Source organism: Salvelinus namaycush, chromosome 5 (assembly GCF_016432855.1).
Source record: "Salvelinus namaycush isolate Seneca chromosome 5, SaNama_1.0, whole genome shotgun sequence".
In the NCBI taxonomy this organism is placed as follows: Eukaryota; Metazoa; Chordata; class Actinopteri; order Salmoniformes; family Salmonidae; genus Salvelinus; species Salvelinus namaycush.
This window is the reverse complement of record NC_052311.1, coordinates 56,506,588-56,529,107: the sequence shown is the minus strand read 5'-3', so window position 1 is coordinate 56,529,107 and position 22,520 is coordinate 56,506,588. Positions and strand designations below refer to the sequence as shown.

Below are 22,520 nucleotides of genomic sequence, written 5' to 3'. Positions count from 1 at the left end.
ACTTTGCGAAAATATACATTTGTGTCATTCTCAAAACTTTTGGCCACGACTGTACAGTTGAAGTCAGAAGTTTACATACACAGTCAAATCAATTGAAACTCAGTTATTCACAATTCCTGACATTTAATCCTAGTAAAAATTCTCTGTTTTAGGTCAGTTAGGATCACCACTTTATTTTAAGAATGTGAAATGTCAGAATAATAGTAGAGAGAATTATTTATTTCAGCTTTTTTTTCTTCAATCACATTCCCAGTGGGTCAGAAGTTTACATACACTCAATTAGTATTTGGTAGCATTGCCTTTAAATTGTTTAACTTGGGTCAAACATTTCGGGTAGCCTTCCACAAGCTTCCCACAATAAGTTGGGTGAATTTTGGCCCATTCCTCCTGACAGAGCTGGTGTAACTGAGTCTGGTTTGTAGGTCTCCTTGCTCGTACACGCTTTTTCAGTTCTGCCCACACATTTTCTATAGGATTGAGGTCAGGGCTTTGTGATGGCCACTCCAATACCTTGACTTTGTTGTCCTTAAGCCATTTTGCCACAACTTTGGAAGTATGCTTGGGGTCATTGTCCATTTGAAAGATTGCGATCAAGCTTTAACTTCCTGACTGATGTCTTGAGATGTTGCTTCAATATATCCACATAATTTTCCTACCACATGATGCCATCTATTTTGTGATGTGCACTAATCCCTCCTGCAGCAAAGCACCCCCACAACATGATGCTGCCACCCCTGTGCTTCATGGTTGGGATGGTGATTTTTGGCTTGCAAACCTCCCCCTTTTTCCTCCAAACATAACGATGGTCATTATGGCCAAACAGTTCTATTTTTGTTTCATCAGACCAGAGGACATGTCTCCAAAAAGTACGATCCTTGTCACCATGTGCAGTTGAAAACCTTAGTCTGTCTTTTTTTATGGCGGTTTTGGAGCAGTGGCTTCTTCCTTGCTGAGTGGCCTTTCAGGTTATGTCGATATAGGACTCGTTTTACTGTGGATATAGATACTTTTGTACCTGTTTCCTCCAGCATCTTCACAGGGTCCTTTGCTGTTGTTCTGGGATTGATTTGCACTTTTCGCACCAAAGTACGTTCATCTCTAAGATGCAGAAGGTGTCTCCTTCCTGAGCGGTATGACGGCTGCGTGGTCCCCTGGTGTTTATACTTGCGTACTATTGTTTGTACAGATGAACGTGGTACGTTCAGGTGTTTGGAAACTGCTCCCAAGGATGAACCAGACTTGTGGAGGTCTACAATTTTTTTCTGAGGTCTTGGCTGATTTCTTTAGATTTTCCCATGATGTCAAGCATATAGGCACTGAGTTTGAAGGTAGGCCTTGAAATACATCCACAGGTACACCTCCAATTGACTCAAATTATGTCAAATAGCCTATCAGAAGCTTCTAAAGCATGCCATCATTTTCTGTAATTTTCCAAGCTGTTTAAAGGCACAGTCAACTTGGTGTATGTAAACTTCTGACCCACTGGAATTGTGATACAGTGAATTATACGTGAAATAATCTGTCTGTAAACAATTGTTGGAAAAATGTCATGCACAAAGTAGATGTCCTAACCGACTTGCCAAAACTATGCTTTGTTAACAAGAAATGTGTTGAGTGGTTGAAAAACGAGTTTTAATGACTCCAACCTAAGTGTATGTAAACTTCCGACTTCAACTGTATGCAGGGAATGACCTGACGGGATTGTGTGCTGTTTTCTGAAGGGATGTCATTAGGGATCACTTAGTGTGGTGAAATGGGCTGTGATAGACAGACGGAGATGCAGGCTGTGATAGACAGACAGAGAGACATGCTGTGATAGACAGACGGAGATGCAGGCTGTGATAGACAGACGGAGATGCAGGCTGTGATAGACAGACGGAGAGACATGCTGTGATAGACAGACAGAGAGACATGCTGTGATAGACAGACGGAGATGCAGGCTGTGATAGACAGACGGAGAGACATGCTGTGATAGACAGACATAGAGACATGCTGTGATAGACAGACGGAGAGACATGCTGTGATAGACAGACAGAGAGACATGCTGTGATAGACAGACGGAGATGCAGGCTGTGATAGACAGACAGAGAGACATGCTGTGATAGACAGACGGAGATGCAGGCTGTGATAGACAGACGGAGAGACATGCTGTGATAGACAGACGGAGAGACATGCTGTGATAGACAGACAGAGAGACAGGCTGTGATGGACAGACAGAGAGACATGCTGTGATAGACAGACGGAGATGCAGGCTGTGATAGACAGATGGAGATGCAGGCTGTGATAGACAGACAGAGAGACATGCTGTGATAGACATACAGAGAGGCATGCTGTGATAGACAGACAGAGAGACAGGCTGTGATGGACAGACAGAGAGACATGCTGTGAAAGACAGAGATAGAGACATGCTGTGATAGACATACAGAGAGACATGCTGTGATAGACATACAGAGAGACATGCTGTGATGAACAGACAGAGAGACATGCTGGGATAGACAGACAGAGAGACAGGCTGTGATAAACAGACAGAGAGGCATGCTGTGATAGACAGACAGAGAGACAGGCTGTGATGGACAGACAGAGAGACATGCTGTGAAAGACAGAGATAGAGACATGCTGTGATAGACATACAGAGAGACAGGCTGTGATAGACAGACGGAGATGCAGGCTGTAATAGACAGACAGAGAGACATGCTGTGATAGACAGAGAGGGAGACATGCTGTGAAAGACAGACAGAGAGACAGGCTGTGAAAGACAGAGACTGAGACATGCTATAAAAGACAGACAGAGAGACAGGATGTGATAGACATACAGAGAGACATGCTATGAAAGACAGACAGAGAGACAGGCTGTGATAGACATACAGAGAGACATGCTGTGAAAGACAGAGACTGAGACATGCTATGAAAGACAGACAGAGAGACAGGATGTGATAGACAGACAGAGAGACATGCTGTGTAGACATACAGAGAGACATGCTGTGATAGACATACAGAGAGACATGCTGTGATAGACATACAGAGAGACATGCTGTGAAAGACAGAGAGGGAGACAGGCTGTGAAAGACAGACAGAGAGACAGGCTGTGATAGACATACAGAGAGACATGCTGTGATAGACATACAGAGAGACATGTTGTGAAAGACAGAGAGGGAGACATGCTGTGAAAGACAGACAGAGAGACAGGCTGTGATAGACATACAGAGAGGCATGCTGTGATAGACATACAGTTAGACATGCTGTGAAAGACATACAGAGAGGCATGCTGTGATAGACATACAGTTAGACATGCTGTGATAGACATACAGTTAGACATGCTGTGAAAGACATACATAGAGGCATGCTGTGATAGACATACAGAGAGGCATGCTGGGATAGACATACAGAGAGGCAGGCTGTGATAGACATACAGTTAGACATGCTGTGATAGACATACAGAGAGGCATGCTGTGAAAGACATACATAGAGGCATGCTGTGATAGACATACATAGAGGCATGCTGTGATAGACATACAGAGAGGCATGCTGTGATAGACATACAGAGAGGCATGCTGTGAAAGACAGAGAGGGAGACATGCTGTGAAAGACAGAGAGGGAGACATGCTGTGATAGACAGACAGAGAGACATGCTGTGAAAGACAGAGAGGGAGACATGCTGTGAAAAACAGACAGAGAGACAGGCTGTGATAGACAGACAGAGAGACAGGCTGTGATAGACAGACAGAGAGGCATGCTGTGAAAGACAGAGAGGGAGACATGCTGTGAAAGACAGACAGAGAGACAGGCTGTGATAGACAGACAGAGAGACAGGCTGTGATAGACAGACAGAAAGGCATGCTGTTATAGACAGAGAGACATGTTGTGATAGACATACAGAGAGACAGGCTGTGATGGACAGACAGAGAGACATGCTGTGAAAGACAGAGAGGGAGACATGCTGTGAAAGACAGACAGAGAGACAGGCTGTGATAGACAGACAGAGAGACAGGCTGTGATAGACAGACAGAGAGGCATGCTGTTATAGACAGAGAGACATGTTGTGATAGACATACAGAGAGACAGGCTGTGATGGACAGACAGAGAGACATGCTGTGAAAGACATACAGAGAGACATGCTGTGATAGACATACAGAGAGACATGCTGTGATGGACAGACAGAGAGACATGCTGTGAAAGACATACAGAGAGACATGCTGTGATGGACAGACAGAGAGACATGCTGTGAAAGACAGAGATAGAGACATGATGTGATAGACATACAGAGAGACATGCTGTGATAGACAGACAGGGAGGCATGCTGTGAAAGACAGAGAGAGCGACAGGATGTGATAGACAGGGAGACAAGCTGTGATACACTGATGGAGAGACATGCTGTGATAGACAGACAGAGAGACATGCTGTGATAGACAGACGCAGAGACATGCTGTGATAGACAGACAGAGAGACATGCTGTGATAGACAGACAGAGAGACAGACTGTGATAGACAGACAGAGAGACAGTCTGTGATGGACAGACAGAGAGACATGCTGTGATAGACAGACAGAGATGCAGGCTGTGATAGACAGACAGAGAGACAGGCTGTGATAGACAGACGGAGATGCAGGCTGTAATAGACAGACAGAGAGACATGATGTGAAAGACAGAGAGAGAGACATGCTGTGAAAGACAGACAGAGAGACATGCTGTGATGGACAGACATAGAGACAGGCTGTGATGGACAGACAGAGAGACATGCTGTGAAAGACAGAGATAGAGACATGCTGTGATAGACAGACAGAGAGACAGGCTGTGATAGACATACAGAGAGACATGCTGTGATGGACAGACAGAGAGACATGCTGTGATAGACAGACAGAGAGACAGGCTGTGATAGACAGACAGAGAGACATGCTGTGATAGACAGACAAAGAGACAGGCTGTGATGGACAGACAGAGAGAGAGGCATGCTGTGATGGACAGACAGAGAGACATGCTGTGATAGACATACAGAGAGACATGCTGTGATAGACATACAGAGAGACAGGCTGTGATAGACAGACAGAGAGACAGGCTGTGATGGACAGACAGAGAGACAGGATGTGAAAGACAGAGATATAGACATGCTGTGATAGACAGACAGAGAGACAGGCTGTGATAGACATACAGAGAGACATGCTGTGATGACAGACAGAGAGACATGCTGTGATAGACATACAGAGAGACATGCTGTGATAGACATACAGAGAGACATGCTGTGAAAGACATACAGAGAGACATGCTGTGATAGACATACAGAGAGACATGCTGTGATAGACATACAGAGAGACATGCTGTGAAAGACAGAGAGGGAGACATGCTGTGAAAGACAGACAGAGAGACAGGCTGTGATAGACATACAGAGAGACATGCTGTGATAGACATACAGAGAGACATGTTGTGAAAGACAGAGAGGGAGACATGCTGTGAAAGACAGACAGAGAGACAGGATGTGATAGACATACAGAGAGGCATGCTGTGATAGACATACAGTTAGACATGCTGTGAAAGACATACATAGAGGCATGCTGTGATAGACATACAGAGAGGCATGCTGTGAAAGACAGACAGAGAGGCAGGCTGTGATAGACAGACAAAGAGACAGGCTGTGATGGACAGACAGAGAGACAGGCTGTGATGGACAGACAGAGAGACATGCTGTGATGGACAGAGATAGAGAAATGCTGTGATAGACATACAGAGAGACATGCTGTGAAAGACAGACAGAGAGACATGCTGTGATAGACAGACAAAGAGACAGGCTGTGATGGACAGACAGAGAGACAGGCTGTGATGGAGAGACAGAGAGACATGCTGTGATTGACAGAGATAGAGACATGCTGTGAAAGACAGACAGAGAGACAGGCTGTGATAGACATACAGAGAGGCATGCTGTGATAGACAGACAGAGAGACATGCTGTGAAAGACAGAGAGGGAGACATGCTGTGAAAGACAGACAGAGAGACAGGCTGTGATAGACAGACAGAGAGACAGGCTGTGATAGACAGACAGAGAGGCATGCTGTGAAAGACTGACAGAGAGACATGCTGTGATGGACAGAGATAGAGACATGCTGTGAAAGACAGACAGAGAGACAGGATGTGATAGACAGACAGAGAGACATGCTGTGAAAGACAGAGAGGGAGACATGCTGTGAAAGACAGACAGAGAGACAGGCTGTGATAGACAGACAGAGAGACAGGCTGTGATAGACAGACAGAGAGGCATGCTGTTATAGACAGAGAGACATGCTGTGATAGACATACAGAGAGACATGCTGTGATAGACATACAGAGAGACATGCTGTGAAAGACATACAGAGAGACATGCTGTGAAAGACATACAGAGAGACATGCTGTGATAGACATACAGAGAGACATGCTGTGATGGACAGACAGAGAGACATGCTGTGAAAGACATACAGAGAGACATGCTGTGATGGACAGACAGAGAGACATGATGTGAAAGACAGAGAGAGAGACATGATGTGATAGACATACAGAGAGACATGCTGTGATAGACAGACAGGGAGGCATGCTGTGATAGACAGACAGAGATGCAGGCTGTGATAGACAGACAGAGAGACAGGCTGTGATAGACAGACGGAGATGCAGGCTGTAATAGACAGACAGAGAGACATGATGTGAAAGACAGAGAGAGAGACATGCTGTGAAAGACAGACAGAGAGACATGCTGTGATGGACAGACATAGAGACAGGCTGTGATGGACAGACAGAGAGACATGCTGTGAAAGACAGAGATAGAGACATGCTGTGATAGACAGACAGAGAGACAGGCTGTGATAGACATACAGAGAGACATGCTGTGATGGACAGACAGAGAGACATGCTGTGATAGACAGACAGAGAGACAGGCTGTGATAGACAGACAGAGAGACATGCTGTGATAGACAGACAAAGAGACAGGCTGTGATGGACAGACAGAGAGAGAGGCATGCTGTGATGGACAGACAGAGAGACATGCTGTGATAGACATACAGAGAGACATGCTGTGATAGACATACAGAGAGACAGGCTGTGATAGACAGACAGAGAGACAGGCTGTGATGGACAGACAGAGAGACAGGATGTGAAAGACAGAGATATAGACATGCTGTGATAGACAGACAGAGAGACAGGCTGTGATAGACATACAGAGAGACATGCTGTGATGACAGACAGAGAGACATGCTGTGATAGACATACAGAGAGACATGCTGTGATAGACATACAGAGAGACATGCTGTGAAAGACATACAGAGAGACATGCTGTGATAGACATACAGAGAGACATGCTGTGATAGACATACAGAGAGACATGCTGTGAAAGACAGAGAGGGAGACATGCTGTGAAAGACAGACAGAGAGACAGGCTGTGATAGACATACAGAGAGACATGCTGTGATAGACATACAGAGAGACATGTTGTGAAAGACAGAGAGGGAGACATGCTGTGAAAGACAGACAGAGAGACAGGATGTGATAGACATACAGAGAGGCATGCTGTGATAGACATACAGTTAGACATGCTGTGAAAGACATACATAGAGGCATGCTGTGATAGACATACAGAGAGGCATGCTGTGAAAGACAGACAGAGAGGCAGGCTGTGATAGACAGACAAAGAGACAGGCTGTGATGGACAGACAGAGAGACAGGCTGTGATGGACAGACAGAGAGACATGCTGTGATGGACAGAGATAGAGACATGCTGTGATAGACATACAGAGAGACATGCTGTGAAAGACAGACAGAGAGACATGCTGTGATAGACAGACAAAGAGACAGGCTGTGATGGACAGACAGAGAGACAGGCTGTGATGGAGAGACAGAGAGACATGCTGTGATTGACAGAGATAGAGACATGCTGTGAAAGACAGACAGAGAGACAGGCTGTGATAGACATACAGAGAGGCATGCTGTGATAGACAGACAGAGAGACATGCTGTGAAAGACAGAGAGGGAGACATGCTGTGAAAGACAGACAGAGAGACAGGCTGTGATAGACAGACAGAGAGACAGGCTGTGATAGACAGACAGAGAGGCATGCTGTGAAAGACTGACAGAGAGACATGCTGTGATGGACAGAGATAGAGACATGCTGTGAAAGACAGACAGAGAGACAGGATGTGATAGACAGACAGAGAGACATGCTGTGAAAGACAGAGAGGGAGACATGCTGTGAAAGACAGACAGAGAGACAGGCTGTGATAGACAGACAGAGAGACAGGCTGTGATAGACAGACAGAGAGGCATGCTGTTATAGACAGAGAGACATGCTGTGATAGACATACAGAGAGACATGCTGTGATAGACATACAGAGAGACATGCTGTGAAAGACATACAGAGAGACATGCTGTGAAAGACATACAGAGAGACATGCTGTGATAGACATACAGAGAGACATGCTGTGATGGACAGACAGAGAGACATGCTGTGAAAGACATACAGAGAGACATGCTGTGATGGACAGACAGAGAGACATGATGTGAAAGACAGAGAGAGAGACATGATGTGATAGACATACAGAGAGACATGCTGTGATAGACAGACAGGGAGGCATGCTGTGAAAGACAGAGAGAGCGACAGGATGTGATAGACAGGGAGACAAGCTGTGATAGACTGACAGAGAGGCAGGTGGCAGGTGATCCACCACATACCTTTAGGTATTACTACTGTATATGAGAGGAGAAGTGGGGAGAATCACAGGAAGTTGGAAAGCCCATGTCTGGATGGATTAGTACATTCAGCATGTGAGCCAACTGTCTCTCAGGGGATTTTCTTAGCAGAGGAAATAAAACATTTTTCTGATCCTAAATACTAGTTTTGCTTGTTTGAGTGTTTATGTGTGCGTACATGTGTGTGTGTGTGTGTGTGTGTGTGTGTGTGTGTGTGTGTGTGTGTGTGTGTGTGTGTGTGTGTGTGTGTGTGTGTGTGTGTGCGTGTGCGTGTGCGTGTGTGTGTGTTTGATAAGCAAAGGGGAATCTAAAGGTTAATGTCCTGATCCCAGATCATGAAGAAGCAATAGCAGTATGCATGCCGTGCCATGTTGACACACACACACCAGCACGCACACACACGTCACACATTTCCCAGATTCTATCAGACCAGACATAAATGATCTGCCAAGCGCACACAATCCGTTATTTCCACCAGAAACCTGTGCAAGTATGCTAAATTACTTCCAAAGCATTATAGCATATTTTAAAGCCATTTTATACCTAGTTTTGTTATATATATATGTGAGATGTGAGCAGGCGTTATTATTACATATCACGCAATCAGACATTCATCATCATCTATTAGACTGGGATGATGCAGGAGAGGAGTGACACATTATTTAATTGACCCTGTTTTCTATTCTGGCTACACATTTCATGACGGAAACAAGTTGTGTATCTGCAGCATCTGCAAGATTGTTTTTCAGTGTTTTTTGTAATGATACATTTTTTAAATCATAATTTGTTTGGTATATCTTGTTTTTTTCTCCCCGTGGATTTATCGTAGCTTTAGACACAGCAGCCGAGGAGGTGGGGAGGAGGAGGAGGAAGAGGAGGAAGATGAGGAGGAGGCTACACAGAGATACCTGAAAGTCATTTGACTTCAGAGTGAACTTCAAAAGAAGGCTTGGGTTGTTTGTCCCAGGGGGGATATGGAGTCGATTTCAGTCTCCTCTCTGGCTGTATTCTTCTTCAACCCCCTCTTCTCTTCCTCCTCCTCTCCTGCCCTTTGTTCTCTGACCCCTGGTGTTGCCATGGGGACACAGTGTGATGTATAATTCACTACTGAACTTTACACCCAGGGCTACCTGTATGTATGTATGTGTGTATATGTATGTGTATGTGTATGTGTGTGTATGTGTGCTTTCCTACATATACGTGCGTGGGTGTGTGACCTTCATACCGGGACGACCTGGAATGGAAGGCCAGCCAGGAGCCACACCGGTTGTATAGTGTGAAACTGTCGTCTCAATGCCAGGAGTGTCAGTGTTTGAAGGTATGAAGGTGGTTGTGTGTGTTGGTGCATGTGTGTGAAGCCTGGGGGTCAGGCCTTTTGAAATGGAGCCTCTTGCTGCAGTAGGTCTCTCAGGTGTTCTCTGATGTAGAATGTCAGGGCCACCGGGCAGTCACCATTTTATAGAAAGAGCAATGTATCCATCCGCCTGTTTCGTGCTGTTACCGTGGTGACTACACTGGAGGAGGAGAGGAGAGGGAATTCAATCATCTAGGTCCTGGAGTGCAAGTACAGTACACACTCCCACCATTTCCTATCACTCCCTCTCTTTCTCCCTCCATCCCTCTCCTCCCACTACCTTCCCTCCCTCCCTTTCCCTCCATCCCTCTTCTCCCTCTACCTTCCCTCCCTCCGTTTCTCCCTCCATCCCTCTCCTCCATCTACCTTGCCTCCCTCCCTTTCTCCCTCCATCCCTCTCCTCCCTCAACCTTCCCTCCCTGCCTTTCTCCCTCCATCCCTCTCCTCTACCTTCCCTCCCTCCCTTTCTCCCTCCATCCCTCTCCTCCCTCAACCTTCCCTCCCTGTCTTTCTCCCTCCATCCCTCTCCTCCCTCAACCTTCCCTCCCTGTCTTTCTCCCTCCATCCCTCTACCTTCCCTCCCTCCCTTTCTCCCTCCATCCCTCTCCTCCCTCAACCTTCCCTCCCTTTCTTTCTCCATCCCTCTCCTCCCTCAACCTTCCCTCCCTGTCTTTCTCCCTCCATCCCTCTCCTCTACCTTCCCTCCCTGTCTTTCTCCCTCCATCCCTCTCCTCTACCTTCCCTCCCTGTCTTTCTCCCTCCATTCCTCTCCTCCCACTACCTTATCTCCCTGCTTTTCTCCTTCCATCCCTCTCCTCCCTCTACCTTCCTTCCCTGTCTTTCTCCCTCCATTCCTCTCCTCCCACTAGCTTATCTCCCTCCCTTTCTCCCTCCATCCCTCTCCTCAACCTTCCCTCCCTCCCTTTCTCCCTCCATCCCTCTCCTTCCTCTACCTTCCCTCCCTGTCTTTCTCCCTCCATCCCTCTCCTCTACCTTCCCTCCCTCCCTTTCTCCCTCCATCCCTCTCCTCCCTCAACCTTCCCTCCCTTTCTCCCTCCATCCCTCTCCTTCCTCTACCTTCCCTCCCTGTCTTTCTCCCTCCATCCCTCTCCTCTACCTTCCCTCCCTGTCTTTCTCCCTCCATCCCTCTCCTCAACCTTCCCTCCCTCCCTTTCTCCCTCCATCCCTCTCCTCAACCTTCCCTCCCTGCCTTTCTCCCTCCATCCCTCTACCTTCCCTCCCTGCCTTTCTCTCTCCATCTCTCTATCATTCAGATGAACCTACAGCCAGACAACCCATATACTGTAACTACCCCATCAGTCTATTATTCTGGTCTTTTTATGATGATTAGATCTCTTCTCCCTGCTCCTGCCCTGTGTTAACCTCCCAGTCCCCCCTACACACACACACACACACACCTCACAGCACCCGCAGTGTAAATTATAGGCTCTCAGTGTGTCTGGGATATTGGTCTCTCCTCTCTGTGACACAGCCTATTGTTTACAGGTCAGATTAGTCTGTAAATTACAGTGTTAGGCTGTGAGAAAGCCTGGCTCAACCTCCCTCTGGGTCTATTCTGGCATAGGGACATGTTAACTACCCCCTGCCCTGCATCACCCTGCACACACACACACACACACACACACACACACACACACACACACACACACACACACACACACACACACACACACACACACACACACACACACACACACACACAAACACACACACACGGGGCTGGCACCAGGGGCAGAAAGTCTTGGCTGTTTAAGCTAAATGCTTTAATGAACCAGTCTCACCACCTGGGAGGACAGCTAGCTAAATGCCACCAGACTCATTAAAACTAGCTGGCTCTGCAGTGCCAGCACACACACACACACACACACACACACACACACACACACACACACACACACACACACACACACACACACACACACACACACACACACACACACACACACACACAGACACACAGACACACAGACACACATAATACTGTACCGTCAGCTTAGGGAGCGGTGTCCTTGATGTTAGATGTAGTGTATAGCGATGGTCTGTTGTAGCTTTGAGTCTGATTGGTATTCTGATAGCACTGGTCCTGTTGGTACCCAGGGTCCATGTCAAAGAGCACCTCAGGCAAGACCTGCTCTGCTTTGCACCAGTCAGCTTTTCTCTCATCTTATGGAACCTCAGTGGAGGGCATTCAATGATAAAGTTAATAAATACAGTGTGTTTCTGCTCCCACTATTTGTTCCTTACAGTGTGTGTGTGTTCTCTCCTGCAGGTCTGGCACGGGCTAAGTCAGTCCCCAGCCACACCTACTCCAATGAGGTGGTGACCCTGTGGTACCGCCCCCCTGATGTCCTCCTGGGATCCACAGACTACTCCACCTGCCTGGACATGTGGTAGGTAGTACCACTGACCTTTAACCCCTGACCCCCTACCTCTTGCCACATCCCTCTCCACAACAGGGAGAATACTTCCTCCTCTAGATCAGATGAGGTGTGAACCCCACAGAGAGTCACAGACAGCTGTGTGAATGTGTTCCATAAGGAGATGAGGGAGAGACCTGGCCATGTCTCTATCTGGGGTTGAGGAGAAGCTGAGAGACCTGGCCTGGCTGAGACTGAGGCTCAGTATGGACAGAAAGGAACATTTACTGAGGACATGGGCAGACAGAGGCCTTCCTATGGCGACAGACAGACAGCTTTAGTCAGGATATGGACAGGGGTCTTCCAGAGCTGCCGTCCAGGCTGTGAAATGATCCGTGACCACATCGATCTGGACAGGCAGTCCTCGAGGACGCCCCTTTCCAAGGACCCCAGCTGCATCCCAGCGCGGGTAATTAAAGCATAGCGGGGGAGAGGGAGAGGCAGCGGGTTAGGTGGGCAGTAGAGCAGGTGGGCAAATCCTAGGGCACTTTTCCACTCCACCGAGACTGGAGCCACTCAACATAGAAAGACCTATACCGTCACTTAGAAAGCAGTGTTCCATGAACAAGCAACGCTCACATCGACCGCAGTGTGCTCAGTGCTGGGTCACTGGTTTGGGTAACAGTCTGTCCCATATCCGTCAAACCACTGACAGGTTAAAGGATCAGATCTGGATCTGGAAGACAGGAGGAAAGGGAAGAAAAGGGTGGAACAAAACAGGGATTCTTCCTCTAGTCTATTTTTATGGCTGTTATCGCCTCAGTGAGCCTGCCGTTTCACCAGGCACCTGTCAGTCAAGCTGACAGACCACTGTGGACACAGACAGACAGCCCAGCCAGACAGACAGAGAGAGGTGTGACAAGGAGAGTGGAGGATGTGGTTGAAACCCTGTTGTTTTCACACTGTTAGTAGCAGGTTTGATCCCTCTCCCTGCCAAGCCAAACCTCTGTGTCTGATTAAACACCAGTCTCTATATAAAGATCTAAGAAAAATCTGAACAGTTTGCTGATGAAAATGTAGTGTTCAATCCAGCACCTACTTCAATCCATTGGACTTCTCGAAATGTATAGGGCTCTTCCTGGTCTATACGTATAGATTACGTTTTCAAAAATGAGTGTTTAAGTCAAAGAAAGTGATGCTGGTGGTTTTCCTTTCTTTTTTCCTTTCTCTTTCTTTCTTTCTTTCTTTCTTTTTTCTTTCTTTCTGTTTACCCCACTTTCTTTTTCTGCATTAGCTGTTTGGCTGCTCAGGACCGCTCAACCTCAGGACCGCTCAGCCGGGTCATGTAGAGATGGAGGGAAAGAGAGAGGGAGCGGTGTGCACTGGGCCAGAAAGTGAATCTGTCAGGAAACAATAGCTCTCTGACAAATGGGCTCTGACACCTGTTTAAACACACACACACACACCACTCTCCAGAACTGGCCACCTCTCTCTTTCTCCATCCCTCTCTCCTTCTCTCTCCACTGGGCATCCCATTATCCAACCATCACCACCTCAGATCGTTGGATAATGGGATGGCCAGTGGAGAGAGAAGAGTTAGTTTTCTGAACAAACACTTTACTGGAGCTAAATCCTCTAGGAAATCAAGACATCAACCATAGATTTAGATGGAAATTAAGATATTTCCCAAGAGTGAACCATTTGCCTTTCAAAATATACTGTGCACTTTTACAAAGCCATTTGAGTACACTATAGATGAAATAATGATGGATTGTAGTTGTGGAGGCTAGTATTCTTCAGAGAGGGGTTCAAATGTTTACTGCTGATGGCTCTGGAGCTCTCCAACTCTGTTGATGCTGTCTGTGAGTCTCTAATGGGGATGCCGTCTGTGTGTCTCTAATGGGGATGCTGTCTGTGTGTCTCTAATGGGGATGCTGTCTGTGTGTCTCTAATGGGGATGCTGTCTGTGTGTCTCTAATGGGGATGCTGTCTGTGTGTCTCTAATGGGGATGCTGTCTGTGTGTCTCTAATGGGGATGCTGTCTGTGTGTCTCTAATGGGGATGCTGTCTGTCTGTCTCTAATGGGGATGCTGTCTGTCTCTAATGGGGATGTTGTCTGTGTGTCTCTAAAGGGGATGCTGTCTGTGTGTCTCTAATGGGGATGCTGTCTGTCTGTCTCTAATGGGGATACTGTCTGTCTCTAATGGGGATACTGTCTGTCTCTAATGTGGATGCTGTCTGTGTGTCTCTAATGGGGATGCTGTCTGTGTCTCCCCAGGGGTGTGGGCTGCATCTTCATCGAGATGATCCAAGGAGTGGCAGCTTTCCCTGGGATGAAGGATATCCAGGATCAGCTGGAGAGGATATTCCTGGTGAGTCAGCTGTGTGTTTGTGTGCGTGTGTACGTACGTGCACAATATGTCTATGCTGTCTCTGATACACAACATTTCCATCTCCTCTCAGTTGTGAACCAATAGGAAACAGTCCCACTTTGAGCACTTTTTAGTTAATTAATTAGAATTATTTATTTAACCTTTATTTAACTAGGCAAGTCAGTTAAGAACAAATTCGTATTTACAATGACGGCCTACCAAAAGGCAAAAATCCTCCTGCAGGGACGGGGGCTGGGATTGAAAAAAAATATATAGTCTAAAACACACATCACGACAAGAGAGACACCACAACACAACATAAAGAGAGACCAAAGACAACAACACATCATGGCAGCAACACATGACAACAACACGGTAGCAACACAACATGGCAGCAGCACAACATGGTGGCAGCACAAAACATGGTACAAACATTATTGGGCACAGACAACAGCACAAAGGGCAAGAAGGTAGAGACAACAATACATCACGCAAAGCAGCCACAACTGTCAGTAAGAGTGTCCATGATTGAGTCTTTGAATGAAGAGATTGAGATAAAACTGTCCAGTTTGAGCGAACTGAAAAGAGGAGCGACCCAGGGATGTGTGTGCTTTGGGGACCTTTAATAGAATGTGACTGGCAGAACGGGTGTTGTATGTGGAGGATGAGGGCTGCAGTAGATATCTCAGATAGGGGGGAGTGAGGCCGAAGAGGGTTTTATAAATAAGCATCAACCAGTGGGTCTTGCAACGGGTATACAGAGATGACCAGTTTACAGAGGAGTATAGAGTGCAGTGATGTGTCCTATAAGGAGCATTGGTCGCAAATCTAATGGCCAAATGGTAAAGAACATCTAGCCGCTCGAGAGCACTCTTACCTGCCGATCTATAAATTATGTCTCTATAATCTAGCATGAGTAGGATGGTCATCTGAAACAGGGTTGGTTTGGCAGCTGGGGTGAAAGAGGAGTGATTACGATAGAGGAAACCATGTCTAGATTTAACCATAGCCTGCAGCTTGGATATGTGCTGAGAGAAGGACAGTGTACCATCAAGCAATACTCCCAAGTACTTGCTATGAGGTGACTACCTCAAGCTCTAAACCCTCAGAGGTAGTAATCACATTGGTGGGGAGAGGGGAATTCTTCTTACCAAACCACAAGACCTTTGTTTTGCAGGTGTTCAGAACAAGGTTAAGAGCAGAGAAAGCTTGTTGGACACTAAGAAAGCTTTGTTGTAGAACGTTTAACACAAAATCCAGGGAAGGACCTTCTGAGTATAAGACTGTATCATCTGCATATAAATGGATGAGAGAGCTTCCTACTGTCTGAGCTATGTTGTTGATGTAAATTGAGAAGAGTGTGGGGCCTAGGATCGACCCTTGGGGTACTCCCTTGGTGACAGGCAGTGGCTGAGACAGCAGATGTTCTGACTTTATACATTACACTCTTTAAGAGAGGTAGTTAGCAAACCAGGCTAAAGACCCCTCAGAGACATCAACACTGCTTTTTAGGGATAGGGGGCAGCATTTTCAATTTGGATGAATAGCGTGCCAAATTGAACTGCCTCCTACTCTGTCCCAGATGCTAATATATGCATATTATTATTACTATTGGATAGAAAACACTCTGAAGTTTCTAAAACTGTTTGAATTATGTCTGTGAGTATAACAGAACTCATATGGCAGGCAAACTTCCAAACAGGAAGTGGAAATTCTGAGGCTGGTCGATATTCAACTCATCGCCTGTTCAAATCCCAATAAGATATGGATCTGTTTGCACTTCCTACGCATTCCACTAGATGTCAACAGTTTGTAGAACGTTGAATGAAGCTTATACTGTGTTGTGGGGCCGGATGAGAGGGGAATGAGTCAGTGGTCTGGCAGATTGCCAGTTCCTGGTCACACGCATTCCACATGATATTGCCTTTCGTTCCATTACTTCTACAGACACGAAGGAATGCTCCGGTTGGAACGTTATTGGATATATATGATAACAACATCCTGAAGATTGATTTTCTACTTAGTTTGACCAGTTTATTCGACCTGTAATATAACATTTTGAAGTTTTCGTCCGACGTTATGCGGGACTTGCACGAGCGTTTGGATATGTGTACTAAACGCGCTAGCAAAAGTAGCTACTTGGACATAAATAATTGACATTATCGAACAAAACAACAATTTATTGTGGAACTAGGATTCCTGGGAGTGCATTCTGATGAAGATCATCAAAGGTAAGGGAATATTTATGATGTAATTTCGTATTTCTGTTGACTCCAACATGGCGGAGAAATGTTTTTTATATCTGAGCGCTGTCTCAGATTATTGCATGGTGTGCTTTTTCCGTAAAGTTTTTTTGAAATCTGACACAGCAGTTGCATTAAGAACAAGTGTATCTTTAATTCTATGTAAAACATGTATCTTTCATCAAAGTGTATGATGAGTATTTCTGTTATTAGATGTGGCTCTCTGCAATTTCTCCGGATATTTTGGAGGCATTTCTGAACATGGCGCCAATGTAAACTAAGATTTTTGGATATAAATATGCACATTATCGAACAAAACATACATGTATTGTGTAACATGATGTCCTATGAGTGTCATCTGATGAAGATCATCAAAGGTTAGTGATTCATTTTATCTCTATTTCTGCTTTTTAGGACTCTATCTTTGGCTGGGAAAATGGCTGTGTGTTTTTTGGACTTGGCGGTGATCTAACGTAATCATATGTTTTGTTTTCGCTGTAAAGCATTTTTTAAATCGGACACGATGGGTAGATTAACAAGAGGTTTATCTTTCATTTGCTGTATTGGACTTGTTAATGTGTGAAAGTTACATAATTCTAAAAAATATTTTTGAATTTCCCGCGCTGCCTTTTCAGCGGAATGTTGTGGGGGGGTTCCGCTAGCGGAACGTGTGTCCTAGAAAGGTTATGCAGTACCTATCTGAATGATGCGATGCGATCTGAATCATTGTTGACTGACCAATTGACTGCGTTTACTGTGTACTTGTGTACTTGAGCAGTAACCTTTGGGTCTTGATTTAATCAGTATGAGGTCTGTGGGTCAGATAGCTATTCAATTCTTCCGCTAGCTGCTTATTTAAGGAACCAGTGATTAGGGATTAATAAGGATGGTAGATAGATTGATAGATATATTTCTGAACAGGACTCAGAGCCTGACTGCATCAATATTTTATAGCTGTGTGAGGTCTCATGAATCCCTTAATCAGCTCATCTGTCCTCCATAATTCCCCCCATCGGCAGAATTGAAGTGGAGTGTTAATGTGATGAATTCATATTCATTCATCCTCTGAAACGAGTTAATGCAGACAATTACTGAGATGAGATGATGGGAGAGAGAAAGAGAGGGAGAAAGATAGAGAGAGAGAGCGAGACGGAGGTTGGTAGAGTCAGAAGTCAGGTGTGAAGACAAAGAGACAAAGAGGTTCGGTTTGTTTTGCCGAGGGCTGTCGAGGACAAGTGTGTGGTTGCGTGTGCGTCTGTGTGTTTGTATGTCTGTGTGAATCTGTGTGTGTAGGGAGTATGCCCCAGGCAGGGAATCTTACACAAAGCATCCTAGGAGGACAGATAGCATGGGAGAGAGAGATACTGTATAAAAGCATTTTATTGATTGTCTGTTTTGCCAAAGAGAAAATTGGGGCTGTCTGCTCTCCTCACATCTGTAAGATTCCCCCCAAAACCCCAGCCCTCTCTGCCCCCTGCATCCATCCAGTACACCCCTTGAATACACAGACACAAAGAGAGAGGGGTAGAGAGGAAAGAGTGAAAAGAGGGGAGAGACCCAGTAGTGGGATGGCCTGTCGCCAGCTTGGGTATCGATGGAGGCGCACCTGCAACCCTGTTGGCCTGGCAGCAGGTCCTTGGAGGGGGTCTGTGTGTCCTTTAGCAGGTTGCAGGTGGAGCAGAGAAGGATAGTAGGGGCAGAGCAAGCGATGGAAGGGGGTTAGGGTGGAGGATAGGGAAGGGGAAGGGAGGGGTATATGTTTGGGGGGAGGGGAAGGGAGGGGTGGACGGGGATTGGGGGGGCTGTCTGACTGTCTGGGGTAAAATGTAAATGTTATCCAGTGGAGATAAAGGTTTTCTTCAGCGAACACCCCTGGGGTGCCTAGGTGGTCCAGATATGAGGAGGAGAGGAGGAGAGGGGAGAGGAGAGGAAGGGGGAGAAGGGTAGGGGGTAGAGGAGGCAGAAGAGAGGAGGAAATGGGTGAGAGGAGAGGAGAGTAGAGGAGAGGATGGGAAAGGAGGGGGTGGTGGGATAAAGTCTGACAGGTCTATATTGTGTTCTGATTATCCTCTCCTTATTCTCTCCACATTATGAAGACCTTATGAATCCCCTGTTTTAAGAGGATCACACCTGTGTAGGTAATAGCATAGCTCACAGCCCCTGTAAGCCGTACACACGAGGAGGCCAGAGATGTGCTTATACTAGGCTTACAGTCTTACCTTGACTGTATAATCATCATTATTTCTCTGAGGTAATAACACCTCTGATCATCTCAATGCCAATGCCTACACATTCACACAATTAGTTTTTCACTTTTTTATTGATTCAGCATGTGTTTCTCATAATCCAGATGGCAATAATTAGTGTTTGGACGTTCAAACATTAACTGGCCTTTTGTGGTGTTATGAATATGATTAGCATACATTTGAGGAATTGAACACGTTTAATACAAGCGTTTGCTTCACTTGTAAATACACACACAATATTATGTACAGGTTACATGGCCTTGTCATGACGCTAGCCCTTTCAGTGAATTGGCTAGCAGAGATGTGAACAACCCTGTTAGGAGGGGGGGGGGGGGGCAGTTTTATGCCAGATTCTATGTCCCAGAATTTGAGAATTGAACAATATTCCTATTTTAGAGAATGTGTAAACGGTCGGTGGAGAAGCCAGTTACGACCGGGTACATTTTGTTTCATGTTCATGTCCTCATGAAAGACAATACAGCCACATTACCCTAACTCTGTTTATACAGGTTCCTCAGTTATGAGGCTTGCATCTAATTCTTGTATAAAATGAATGAGTAAAGATGAAACTATTTGCGAAATGATGTAATGTGATGTTAACCTTTAAAATGAGAGAATTGGCCTCAATGTAAAGTTGAACTAAGTCAGTAGCCACGCCCGAATGAATAGACTTTGGTTGGAAATGGTAAACCAACCCCTTTTACCATATGTACTGTATAATGTTATTATGTATTGTATATTCTGTAATTGTTTAATTAGTTAGTAAATAAGTAATTGAGCCAATTTGTGTATGGATGATTCATAAGTAAAGGCTGGGTTCGTGCAGATAACCAAGACTTTTACAACGTTCAGATGAGACTGATATTAGGTAAAGAATAATTAATGACTGATTGACTGCTATTGATATAAAAGATCTTCAGATCTTTAAGAGTGGATTCGGGAGATAACTGCTCTATATAAACTAATGCTTCCGTGGTGCTCCAGGTTATTAATGGTTTAATTGTTGCATGGTTTAACTTCTACTTGGTCACAATCCCGGATCCGGGAGCACCCTCATCAGTAAAAAAGCTGACTAGCATAGCCTAGCATAGCGCCACAAGTAAATACTAGCATCTAAATATCATGAAATCACAAGTCCAAGACACCAGATGAAAGATACACATCTTGTGAATCCAGCCATCATTTCTGATTTTTTAAATGTTTTACAGGGAAGACACAATATGTATTTCTATTAGCTAACCACGATAGCAAAAGACACAACTTTTTTTTCTCCACCATTTTTTTTACTGCATAGGTAGCTATCACAAATTCGACCAAATAAAGATATAAATAGTCACTAACCAAGAAACAACTTCATCAGATGACAGTCTGATAACATATTTATTGTATAGCATATGTTTTGTTAGAAAAATGTGCATACTTCAGGTATAAATCATAGTTTTACATTGCAGCCACCATCACAACTCTCACCAAAGCAACTAGAATAACTACAGAGAGCAACGTGAATTACCTAAATACTCATCATAAAACATTATGAAAAATACACAGTGTACAGCAAATGAAAGACAAAGATCTTGTGAATCCAGCCAATATTACAGATTTTTTAAGTGTTTTACAGCGAAAACACAATATAGCATTATATTAGCTTACTACAATAGCCAACCACACAACAGCATTGATTCAGGCCAACAATAGCGATAACAAATAAACCAGCAAAATATATTAATTTTTTCACTAACCTTCTCAAACTTCTTCAGATGACAGTCCTATAACATCATATTACACAATACATATAGAGTTTGTTCGAAAATGTGCATATTTAGCGGCACAAATCGTGGTTATACAATAAGAATAGTAGCCAAGCTGCAAAGAAAATGTCGGGAGAAATCTTGGGAGAGGCACCTAATCTAATCAATAACTAATCATAAACTTGACTAAAAAATACAGGTTGGACAGCAAATGAAAGATACATTAGTTCTTAATGCAACCGCTGTGTTAGATTTTTAAAATTAACGTTACTACGACATACAGCGTGCGTTAAAGCGAGACCGCACCAAAATTAATGGCGGAATAGTAGGTCAACATTTTTCAACAGAACAACGAATTAACTTCATAAATAGTTCTTACTTTTTGATGAGCTTCCATCAGAATCTTGGACAAGTTGTCCTTTGTCCAGAATCATCGTTGCTCGGTTGTAGATTGCCGTCTTCAACTTAGGAATTAGCAGCAAACATTAGCTATGTGGCCCAGACGTGCCCAACTCACTATAACGCAGCACAAAGAAATATCCGAAAATCGCAATATACTGATATAAACTGATATAACTCGGTTTAAAATAACTACATTATGATGTCTTTAACACCTATATCGAATAAAATCAGAGCCGGATATATCTAAGGCCTATAACGAGAGCTTTTCCGAATGCAATCCTGAGGTCTGTCTCACGTCATGGCGAACGTTGAAAAGAGTGCACCCCACGTTCCAAGACCATTTATATGGCCTCAGATCTGCCTAGCAACTCCATTCCAATTCTCACTGCTTGCTGACATCTTGGGGAAGGCGTATGCAGTGCATGTCGACCAATAGAATACATGCAAATTAATAAACTGACCCTGGAACAGATTGCCTGATTTCAGATTTCTCACTTCCTGACAGGAAGTTTGCTCCAACTTGAGTTCTGTTTTACTCACAGATATAATTCAAACGGTTTTAGAAACTAGAGAGTGTTTTCTATCCAATAGTAATAATAATATGCATATTGTACGAGCAAGAATTGAGTACGAGGCAGTTTAATTTGGGAACGAATTTTTACAAAGTGAAAACAGCACCCCCTATTGAGAAAAGGTTAATTCAATCACGTAATCAATTAAACGTTAGCTAATCGATTTGAAAATAGCATGAGATATCATTTAACCATAGTAGAGACACGCCAGCCTCATGGACCAGGATGGACATGGACTCACTCACCCAACGTATTGAACCAAAATGGCACCACACTGAGACAACTCTCACTATATTGCATTGGCTAAGAAGTACTGACCCGTCAAATTGAGCCGTTTATATTTTCTCCCACCCCAATCACGTCTTGTCCTGTTGTGTGTCTGTGTACTCTGCTGTCAGCTAGAGGAAGAAAAGACAGATAGAGAAATACATCTAGAAAAATGTCCACCAGTCTGCTTGGCCTGGCAGCTAGACGGTCAGTTAGTGTAGCAAACAGCTCCACCTGTCAGAG

General features: G+C 44.9%; 1 protein-coding gene across 1 annotated transcript in view; it reads left to right on the top strand.

Moving 5' to 3' along the window:
* Positions 1–22,520, top strand: part of cdk14 (cyclin-dependent kinase 14) — a 214,839-nt gene that overhangs the window by 94,595 nt on the left and 97,724 nt on the right. Inside the window, exons 9-10 of the mRNA XM_038993233.1 lie at positions 12,340–12,460; positions 14,706–14,799. Coding sequence (XP_038849161.1) covers positions 12,340–12,460; positions 14,706–14,799 — 215 coding nt within the window. The remainder of the gene's footprint in view (positions 1–12,339; positions 12,461–14,705; positions 14,800–22,520) is intronic.